At 36.0% G+C, this 10,847-nt stretch overlaps 2 protein-coding genes across 2 annotated transcripts; one reads left to right on the top strand and one right to left on the bottom strand.

Annotated features, from left to right (window-relative positions):
* Positions 1–3,333: 3,333 nt before the first annotated feature.
* Positions 3,334–5,021, top strand: LOC127085863 (40S ribosomal protein S19-1). The gene is made up of 4 exons (XM_051026423.1): positions 3,334–3,550; positions 4,256–4,346; positions 4,470–4,653; positions 4,799–5,021. Exons 1-4 carry the CDS (start codon positions 3,467–3,469, stop codon positions 4,869–4,871), a joined length of 432 nt encoding a protein of 143 aa, XP_050882380.1. The 5' UTR covers positions 3,334–3,466; the 3' UTR covers positions 4,872–5,021.
* A 1,173-nt stretch (positions 5,022–6,194) lies between these two features.
* LOC127085862 (uncharacterized) lies at positions 6,195–10,627 on the bottom strand. The gene is made up of 12 exons (XM_051026422.1): positions 10,176–10,627; positions 10,016–10,097; positions 9,701–9,776; positions 9,528–9,624; positions 9,319–9,421; positions 8,924–9,057; positions 8,583–8,757; positions 8,139–8,293; positions 7,776–7,985; positions 7,345–7,692; positions 7,137–7,263; positions 6,195–6,782 (listed from the first exon to the last, which is right to left on the bottom strand). The coding sequence occupies exons 1-12, from the start codon at positions 10,323–10,325 to the stop codon at positions 6,631–6,633; spliced, it is 1,809 nt and encodes a 602-aa protein (XP_050882379.1). The 5' UTR covers positions 10,326–10,627; the 3' UTR covers positions 6,195–6,630.
* Between the last annotated feature and the right edge of the window lie 220 nt (positions 10,628–10,847).

Raw genomic sequence — 10,847 nt, 5'->3', positions numbered from 1 at the left:
ATACATATTTGTTATTTTGATTAAATATTTGGGGTATTTTAGAAGGGTGTTACACTAGTGGTATCAGAGCATAGTCGGTCGAGTCGAGTCGTAATTATTCTGTTTCCCCTGTACGGGATAGGTGTTGTGTAACCCTATTAGTACTTATTGTTTTAGCTTGTTGGGTTTTCAGAATAGAGATGGCTGGAAGAGGTAGAGACGATGCTGCGATTGCTGAGGCTCTGGGTATGCTAGCTGGAGTACTTGGAGGGAATCCGAATGTTGTAGGAATGGGAGCTGCTCGTCAATTGAGTGAGTTCCAGAAGAACAATCCTCCAATGTTCAAGGGAGCATACGATCCAGATGGCGCTCAGAAGTGGCTGAAGGAGATAGAGAGAATCTTCCGAGTGACTGAGTGTGCCGATAACCAGAAGGTCAGGTTCGGTACGCATATGCTGTCAGAAGAAGCAGATGATTGGTGGGTTGCTACCCGCACTGAGTTGGAAACTGCTGGGAATGCTGAGATCACTTGGGCTGTATTCAGAGAGAGATTTCTGAGGAAGTACTTTCCAGAGGATGTCAGAGGAAAGAAAGAGATAGAGTTCTTGGAATTGAAACAGGGTAACAGGTCTGTTACTGAGTATGCTGCTAAGTTCACAGAGCTGTCAAAGTATTATACTCCCTATAATGAGGCTACTGGAGAATTCTCAAAATGTGTGAAGTTTGAGAACGGGTTACGTCCCGAGATCAAGCAGGCTATTGGATACCAACGGATCAGAGTGTTTTCTGACTTGGTTGACTGTTGCAGGATTTTTGAACAGGATTCCAAAGCCAGAGCAGAGAGCTATCAGCAAAGGGTTGATAGGAAAGGTAAGAATCAGAATGATCGTGGAAAACCGTATGCAGCTGGCAAAGGTTTTCAGAAGCAAAGTGGGATGAAGAGGCCTAGTGGGGGAGACTCTAGCGCCCCTGCTAAGTGTTATAGATGTGGTCGGGCTGGACATCGTGTCCATGAGTGTACCAGTGCTGAGATGAAGTGTTTCAAGTGTGGCAAAGGTGGTCATTTGGCTGCAGAGTGCCGGTTGAAGACTGTGACTTGTTTCAACTGTGGAGAAGTGGGTCATATCAGTCCACAGTGTCCTAAGTCGAAGAAAGAGAATCAGTCAGGAGGCAAGGTCTTTGCCTTATCGGGAGCATCGCATGCGAGATAGGGACTGTAATCCTACTTACGCTAGTTGACTATGAATAGAAAACTCTGAGTATTGATGAATGAGCTATATCGCAAGGGATTGATTATAGCAGTTTTTTTAATTCACCGTGGGATTATAATGATAAGATCATTCATGTAAGGATCCAAACATAAAAAACAGAGAAATATGGGATTCTATACACAACTTGATCGCTTCCGTAGTTCTGTCTGAACACTTTATTCTATTTTCGCTTTTCAAACCTCAACCCCCAAATTTAATATTTTTTTACGCATTTTCACATTTTTTGTCTTATTCAAAAGTAGTTCGTGTGAATTCAGTATTTTATTATTGCGACACTATCAATACACTTTTTGAGAAGTCACCAGGAGTCACGAGTAATGAGTTTGATTATATTTGGTGGCTTTGCCATGTTATGCTCCCTTTGTGTTGAGCCTTGCCCTCTACTAGACCTCGACAACCAACCCATAATAACAGATTTGTTGTTGAATTCATGCTCTATTGATTAGATTTGTGTTTTTGTGTTTTAAATGATTTGTTTTGAATTTTGTTAGGTTAAAGTTCATAACTTGATCTACCCTGTATCAAAGTTTTTGTCCAAAAAAGCGGACAGACGGGCACGAGACCCATGCCCATCTAATTAACAACAAATTTATAGATTATTATTTAATTTGATTTTTTATTTATTTGTTTCTTGGTTTTATTTTTTGGTTTTATTCTTTTTAGCCATTATATATTTTAAACTCTACATTTCTTTTACAGTTTAAACATGGATTATTGGTGTACACGTCTAACATTGTATATGCAATATTAGTTTAATGTCATAATATTATATATTTTAAACAAAATTTAATATATATTTGAATGTGTGTCACATATTTCATCCTATAAATAATTGATGTGTATCACATGTTTCATCGGATAAATAATTTAAATTAAAATCAAGATTAAGAAAAAAAATATTTTTTATTTTTATTTTTAGGTATGTGCACACTAAAAAGAGTAGACAAATGGGCACTGAAGTGCCTGTTTGGTATGCATATTTTTCCACCATTTTTATCCTTATTTTATAGTATAACTTGCTTAATATCTTTCATTAAAATGACTATTATTAACTTCCACATAATTTTTTACTATTAACTTTTACAAACTGATATGAATTGAAAAAATGAAGTAAAGTCAAGACATAGTCTTTTTCGGGTGCTTTTATATATTGTTATAGTTATAATTTGATTTTGAATATGTGCATTAATTTGTCCAAAAATAAAATTTCAAACTTTGAAAGGAATTTTGTTTTGTGATTCAAATATTTATTTTTGTATTTTTTGAGTAAATGAAAATTAAAAAATAAATATTTATTTAGTTTTTTTTAATAAAAGAATACTTAAATAGAAAGTGAGAAAATTAACATTAAATTTTAACTTGCTTAATGGATGTGATCTTAGATCTATAGTCAATTAAGAAGGTCTTCAACTCATTCATCAAGAGAGATGGAAGAATGATGAGTTCACTGTTCTTCAAATTTGAGTCATTTTTCTGATTCCACAAACTAAGATTGTCAAATTTTGATCATACAAACTCTCTTGACTCACAATGTCTATCAATATTTTAGAGTCACTTTAAACTGTTAGATTTGTAAATCACTCTAACTGAGCTAGCCTTAGACCATGTAACATCGCCCAAATATCAGTACTGAGAACATCACACACACCAATTTTACGAGCATAACCCCTTACCCAACTCCATGACGAATCTCTGAATAAGCCTTCACATCTAATCCTGGAAATAGATCTTTTATAAGTCCCGTCACAATTGAGTTTAATCCAATTATTATCAGAATGTTATCATTAAGCCCGTTCGATCTCTGATCTCGACACCTACCCATTATTCGAAATATGATTATTGTTCTCAATCTTTATCACCATATGCATGGTTGTTTTCTACGAGCACGAGGTTGTCATTGAAAAGCCATATTAAAAATTACATCCAAAAACTATTTAAGAAAGAGGAAAACATAAATAAAACAAAAATGTATTTTCAAAGAAGAAGAAAAAAACAGAATAACCAAATATGGTTTAAACCTAAGTCCAATAATACATTATGGGCTAAAGCTAAATCTAAGCCCAAACCTAAACCCAAACCCAATTGGATCGGATCAAAATTCTCAATAAAATTGAAGCGAGAAAATTTTCGTTCCAAAGCCTTGTGAAACCCTAGTTTCAGTGCAGTGAGAGAGAAGCTCAAGAGGGATCCGCGATACCAGAAGCTGCTGCACAACCATGGCTACCGCAAGGACTGTGAAAGATGTTTCTCCACACGAGTTCGTCAAAGCCTACTCTTCTCATCTCAAGCGATCTGGCAAGGTTAATCAATCAGGATAAAATCTTGTCTAGCTTTTCAATTTTCTTCCAAGACGTGTTTTGATTTGCTATTTCGTAAATTTATAATTCTTCTGTTTTCATTTTCGATTTTGTAGATGGAATTTGTTGTTGAGTTTGTGCTCTATTGTTTCGATTTTTGTTTTTGTGGTATAAATGATTTGTTTTGAGTTTGGTTAGGTTAAAGTTCATAACTTTATCTACTCTGTATCAGAATTTGTGTAGATTTGTGTTTTTATGCATTTGGTGATTGTATCAAGGGCAATGGATGTAGATTTGCTGCCAAAAACTATAGAGAATTGGTCTATAGAGAATAGGTGCATGGTTTTAAATAACTTTTGCGATTTCGGCTTTAAAGGCGGCTGCGACATTGATTGCGGCTGTTGCAGAGTGAATTAATTACAATATGTTTTTCATCACAAAAATGATCAATAATGGTATTGGTATCCACACCTTCTGATGTTGTTTTGTTTAGACTGTTTTTGCGGCCGTTTTCCCTTGGTTAGGTGTATGGTTTTTATTCTAGTTGGTTTTGATTGTTTTGATTGTTTTTTTTTACAAGATCTATTGTGTTTGTTAATTAAGTAATGAAGTTTTCTGTGATTATATTTAATACGATGTTTAAGATTTGTTATATCTTAATCTGATTCTAATTTATTTTCTCTGTTTTTGTTATTTGATTATGAACAGATGGAGCTTCCAGAGTGGACAGATATTGTGAAGACAGCCAAGTTTAAGGAGTTGGCTCCTTATGATCCTGACTGGTACTATATCAGAGCTGGTGAGTATTCTTCAGTCATTTTGTCAGGCATCTCTTGGTTATCAGTTATCAGCACAATTTGTTTGTAAACTTTTTTAGTTGTTTTTGCTGTAAAGTGAAATTGTATGTTTATTTGTGCTGCAGCTTCCATGGCAAGGAAGATCTACTTGAGGGGTGGACTTGGTGTTGGTGCATTCCAGAGGATATATGGTGGGAGCCAGAGGAACGGCAGTCGCCCACCACATTTCTGCAAGAGCAGCGGTTCCATTGCCCGTAACATCCTTCAACAGTTGCAGAACATGAACATCATTGAAATGGACACCAAGGGGTAAGACTTATTTACCCTAATGTTATATAGTTAATATAGTTACAGAACTATCAAGATATGTTTAAAGGCCACTTAGATAATGCTTCATCAGCAAGTGATTGTCTTTGTTTCATATTGTTTTAACATAAGTTTTTCTTTATCTCAGTGGCAGGAAAATCACATCCAATGGAAGGAGGGATTTGGACCAAGTCGCCGGACGTATTGTTATTGCACCTTGATTTGTTATATGCTTCTAGTTTTTTATTTCTGTTTTTGAGAGATGTGATGATCAAAGATTATGTGAAATTTTGATTTTAGTTACTGAGTGGCTTATGTATTAGACTCATTTAATGCTATGTTTTTCTCTAGTCTTTTAGTTGGTTTTGTCACATTTTGTCTTAATTCACTGGAATTTTTGGATTTTAAGTTTCCTTTACCTACCTATTGGCTTAAAGCTCCAAGTTATTCCCATTTACAACCAGCAATATGCATATAACAAGCATATGGGTCATATGGGTTTTCTTTTTCTTTTATTTGAGTTTTATCTGTTTCATATTTTCCGAAGCAAAATAGTCAGTTCAAAGATATATTCAATTAGGCATTTGGAGTGATTATTTTGATTCTAAGGCAAAGAGTTGCAACTAAACTTTATTGGAAAACAAAAGTTATACGATGAGAAGAGAAGAATCATAACACGACTCAACTAGGGAAGGGAAAATCTATCATTTGACATACCATATTTTATGAAGTTTGTCATTGAACACTAGCTAGTGTGTCTGTTTTTTTGCTTGACAATTAAACACTACTGATTATTAGAATATTGGCATCCAATTAATGAATTTATTCTTGAATCTTGCTTGATTTCTTACCAACCATATAGTGCTAATGATTTTGAAGGAGGCTTGGATCGTCACTTTGCCTTGGGGAGTCAGATTCTCTTTACAAAGCTTCCAATTATCCTCTAGAGTCACAATGCAGGTTAATACCTGTGTGACTTCCAAGAACTAGGTCTAAATTTTGACTCATAATTAAGTTATCATCTGTTAGTAATTTTTCATGTATGAGCCTCAAAGCCACCAGATATTTTGAAGGGCGAATATCCTTGCTCCAAATAGACTTGACCCAATGTTTTTGAGTTGAATAATAAGATTTGAACATGTAAGCATCTTTTGGAGAAAAATCACCAGAATCAGTGCTTGACCAGGCCAGTGTCTTTTTTGTTCTCAATAGGGTAGTAACTTACTCCACAGGTTGTCTAGATTGGGGAAAATACTGTTCACCTTATGAGGAATGGACCATTGATGGCTTTCTATGAAATCACAAACCTTGACACCTAGTTCATTGGGAGTATTGATTTCAACTTTTATTTTCACCATTAACTTTGATTAGTAAAGGATTAATCTCAATAACTCAAGATAACATAACAAATTTATAATTGCAACAATGATGTCTAATTTGATCATCTCATTGCAGAAGAGCATTATCATATCACACAATTCTCAGAACAAAAAGCTACCAAAACATAATTCAGAAGAGCATTATATTGCTATTTAAATGCAATATTGTCAATCTCAATGAGAAAATAACAATTTATTCAAACTCTACTACACAACAACGCTAAATGGCGTATCGTAGAACGATAACTATTAGCTATTTGTTCAAATTCCGCTACATTAAAGCACCATGATAGCCGTTATTTAACACAACAACGCTAAATGGCGTATCGTAGAACGATAACTATTAGCTATTTGTTCAAATTCTGCTACATTAAAGCACCTATTAGCTATTTGTTCAAATTCTGCTACATTAAAGCACCATGATAGCCGTTATTTAACACAACAACGCTAAATGGCGTATCGTAGAACGATAACTATTAGCTATTTGTTCAAATTCCGCTACATTAAAGCACCATGATAGCCGTTATTTAACAATGCCGATAAAATTCCGCTACTTGATGTCAAAAACAGGTTTCAAAAGCACTAGTTTAATAGTATTTGATCAGTGCCTGAAGTGCCTCACATTGGTGAAGAGTAGTGAAACACCATACTTATTACAGCAGTCTATAGCATCCTGATCTCTTATACTTCCCCCTGGTTCTGCAATAACACCAATTCCACTTTCACATGCTTCTTCCACAGCATCTTTCCAAGCTGTTTATAAATCAAGACACATTCTGGTTAACAACTAAAACAAAAGAAAAACTAGTTTTCAATAAAAACTTCACAGGGCGGAACAAGGTTTTAGGCCCGCGCACTCTAATATGTTCGTCTAACCCCGTCCCATTTTTCTGCAGGCGCGGGCATTAACAAGAATTTTAACAACTTTTAGCTTTTATGGGTGCAAAGCTCGCATGCCCGGCCGCCCTCATTTTTTCGTGGGCGGGCCAAGATTGTAGGCCTGCACCCTCAACTATGTCCACTCCGTCCCGTTGCCACCCCTTAACCACAACCACATCTTTACATCATAGCATAAAAATGAATTACTGTATTGCCATCAACACTTACCGAATGGGAAGAAAGCGTCACTAGCCAAGGCTGCTCCTTTAACATCAGCTCCAGCTTTCCTCATTGCTATTCTTAAACTCTCGACACGGTTCGGTTGGCCGCTTCCCATACCTAGCATACAATTGTCCTGCCAAAAATTAACCGAGATTAGATTCTTAAACCAGCTCCATTTAATCATAAAAAAGTTTCACAGTGTAGCAGATTGTACCTTAGCTATCACAATAGCATTGCTTTTGACATGCTTCACACACAACCAAGCAAATTCTGCATCGCGAAGTTCACCGTCCTGAGGAGTCTTCTCTGAGACTGCGTCGAATTTGATGTCGCGTGGAGTCAAGTCATCTGAATCCTGAGCTAACCACCCTCCACCAACTTGTCTGAGTGAAAGCTTTCCTGCTTCGTTCTTTTTCGCTTCGAGAATCCTTAGAGTCTTCGACTTTCCGCGAAGAATCTCAAGTCCCTTCTCTGTATAGCTGGGTGCAACCACTATTTCGTAGAACATCCTTGTCTCCCCATCGGTCGGGCTTCTAAATTCTCTTATTTCTTTAGCAAGAACCTAAAACATATAAAAACTAGTATTAAGAAATATATATCATTTGCAAGCTTCCTAATAGACTATAATTGACTTAGGATAACTACCTCGTCAACTTCCACATTGAAAGCTACAATTCCGCCGAATGCACTGACAGGATCAGCTTTAACAGCAAGTCTGTAGGCTTCGAGAATATCATCACGTGATGCTACACCGCAAGGATTCGTGTGCTTCACAACTACACACGTGGGGTTTCTGAACTCGCACACACAGTTCCAAGCAGCATCAGCATCCAAGTAGTTATTATATGACATCTCCTGCACGAGAATATTAAATGTTTTGCATTAACTTACACAAATATTTAACAGTTATACAAATTTCTAAATGTGATATAATAGCTGTTAAAATATACAAATTATCGCCAGAAAGTATAGACTTTTAGATGAAAGTAATTAGTAGCCGACTCGCACCTTTCCATGGTGTTGGATGGCTGTAGCAATTCCACCAGCGTTGACCTCGGCGAGTCTTTTGTCAACATAGAATGCAGCTTTTTGATGAGGATTTTCACCATAACGGAGAGAACTTTTGAGTGAAAGTGGCACTGTCAAACTAGGAGGAAATTTATCTGTCAACAAAATGAGAGTAGACGTCAATCTACTTGCACATTACAATTATTAATAGTTCATGAGTTATACAGCAATTCATGGGAATCGTATCTCGGTTTGATCCAAATTGAACCTAATTGACACACATTCCTAGTGTTTATCTATTTTAGACATGAATATCACCGAGCCTCGATTCACTACAATGAATCCAGTATCCATTCCGATGAATCGTTTCCTACAATAGACATTTCTTTCTCCTATGTAACTGCCGCGTATCATAATTCAACATAAACTAGTAAAGTAAAGTACCTCCCACACTTTGCTTCCATAGCCACTCTGATACTGCAGAATCGTACGAAGCAACGTGCTGAAAAGCTTTCCATGCAAGCTTTAGCCTAAAATGATCGTCTTGGTTTCCTTTAAGATATTCCAGAAGCGCGGGGTAGTCTTCCGTATCAACAACTACCAAAACATCTTTGTGATTCTGCACAAATACAAAAGACAGTATACAATGAACGAGGGTCCTATATATTCTAGAGTTCAATGTATTAAGCCAACAAAATATTTTATGAACCATTTTACATAACTTTTTTTAATGACGAAATCATTTCATATTATAAAAAGATGAAATTTTCAGTCAAACAAACAACCTTTGCAGCAGCTCGAATCATGGCTGGACCACCAATGTCAATGTTTTCGATTCCATCCTCAAATTCAATGCCTCCCGTTGATGTAACTTTATCGTAAAATGGGTACAAGTTCACCACCACAACATCAAAAGTACCTGAAATGTAGAACTTTTAGCAAAGCAATAGAACATCTAAATCTCACAAACCGAGAGAACCAGACATCAAATTCAAAACCTATAGCACGGTGCACTCGCTATAATCAGTGTTATCAAGTGGAAATCGGAAAAAATACAGATTTGTTCAAAAATGCAATACTACAACACTTGTACTAAATGAGGATAAGTTCAAATTCTGCTACGCTGCAGCCGCTATTTGACAACACAGGTTAAAACAGAGCTGATAACATAATCACTTACCGATTCCATGTGTACTGAGAGCATCAATATGATGTTTTTGGTCTCTTCGAGCAAGGATGCCTCCATGTATGTTAGGGTGCAGAGTTTTGACACGGCCATCGAGCTGCGTAGAAAAGCCATTGCATTCATTGTTAGTAATTCTGCTAAAAATCACACAAACCGAATATAAACTAGATTTCAAAGCCGAATCAAGTTACAAGTACACTCACCATTTCAGGGAAATGAGTAAGCTGTTCAACTTTAGTAACAGCTACTCCAGCACGCTCCAATGCAGAAGCTGTTCCTCCCGTTGAAACAATAGTGAACCTAATATTCAAATACAGGATAATCACTGTAACGAAAAAAGCATGAACTAAAATTCATTATTTATAATAATAACTACCCTAATTCCTGGAGTCCATTTCCAACCAATGCAAGATCCTTCTTGTCTGACAATGATATCAAAGCTTGTTTGCTTCCTGTTTCACAGCAACAGAACAACAATAAATCCTTAAACTTATCAAATAGAAAACATCATTAAAGGGTAAATAAACACAGTATTGTCTAAAATCATGTAGAATAAAAATTTGATTTTTTTTTAAATTTTAGGGTAAAAAGCAATATAAATTAAACACCTAAATAATAGACTAGATTCTTTTTTAAATGTATAGAGTGGATATAACTAATGAAATGCATGAGTTTAAAAGCAATTATGCACCTGTTTTTGGAGCAGATATTGCATCAGTTTCAGCCATGGCTCTGATGGGAATGCACCTGAATCGTTGTGAAGATGAAGAAACCTGAACATATGCATTTGAAATTCAATACCAGTGAACAAGAGTAAAGTAAAAAGTAGTAAAAGGGAAGAAGAAAAGTACCGAAGTTGTGGGAGGATGGGAAGAAAAGTGATGTAGAGAAGTGAGAGAAGAAGAATGAGGGTAAGGGGTTGCAAAGAGAATACGAGTCGAAGCGACGGAGGTGGTGGCGGCGGCGGCGGCGGCGACGGAGGAAACACAAAAACCAAACATTCTAAGAGGTTTATGCGTGTGAGTGTTTGATTAATGATTCCTGCACTTTAAAAACAAGTGTTGTTTTCTTCAAAAACCGGAAAAGCTACCGAACCAAGATTCAGGTTTGGACCGGACGGTCGTGGTAAATCAAACGAACCCTGGCCCGAGTTAGGGTCCGACCGGTCTGGTGAAGAGAACGGTTTTTTTCCTTTCAATTTCACTTTATTTCATTCGTTAGATTAGGGTTTGAGAGAGACGGCGAGAGATTCTGAGAATCAATCAAAGCTTGAAATATTGCAACACCAAGAGAACGGGTTCATTGGATAATAAAAAAGTATAGTTACATTCTATTAAGACTTTTGTGAAATTTTTAGATGTTTCTTACATTATTTAATAAATCTTTTACAACTTTGAAAAAATTGGTTGGTATTTAATCATAGGCTGTTGTTAACCAGGGTTTTATTCTATTGAAAAAAAATGGTATTTTATATATATATATATATATATATATATATATATATATATATATATATAAAATTT

This window comes from Lathyrus oleraceus, chromosome 5, assembly GCF_024323335.1.
Source record: "Lathyrus oleraceus cultivar Zhongwan6 chromosome 5, CAAS_Psat_ZW6_1.0, whole genome shotgun sequence".
Classification (NCBI taxonomy): Eukaryota; Viridiplantae; Streptophyta; class Magnoliopsida; order Fabales; family Fabaceae; genus Lathyrus; species Lathyrus oleraceus.
The sequence above is the reverse complement of the archived record's forward strand: the minus strand, read 5'-3'. Positions and strand labels throughout refer to the sequence as shown.

Coding starts and splice junctions, on each gene's coding strand:
- LOC127085862 (XM_051026422.1), bottom strand. CDS start 10,325: ATGTTTGGTTTTTGTGTTTCCTCCGTCGCCGCCGCCGCCGCCGCCACC. Junction 8,758..8,923: donor TGATTCGAGCTGCTGCAAAG/GTTGTTTGTTTG, acceptor GTATTTGTGCAG/AATCACAAAGATGTTTTGGT. Junction 7,986..8,138: donor CCATCCAACACCATGGAAAG/GTGCGAGTCGGC, acceptor ATTCTCGTGCAG/GAGATGTCATATAATAACTA.
- LOC127085863 (XM_051026423.1), top strand. CDS start 3,467: ATGGCTACCGCAAGGACTGTGAAAGATGTTTCTCCACACGAGTTCGTC. Junction 3,551..4,255: donor ATCTCAAGCGATCTGGCAAG/GTTAATCAATCA, acceptor GATTATGAACAG/ATGGAGCTTCCAGAGTGGAC. Junction 4,654..4,798: donor ATTGAAATGGACACCAAGGG/GTAAGACTTATT, acceptor TCTTTATCTCAG/TGGCAGGAAAATCACATCCA.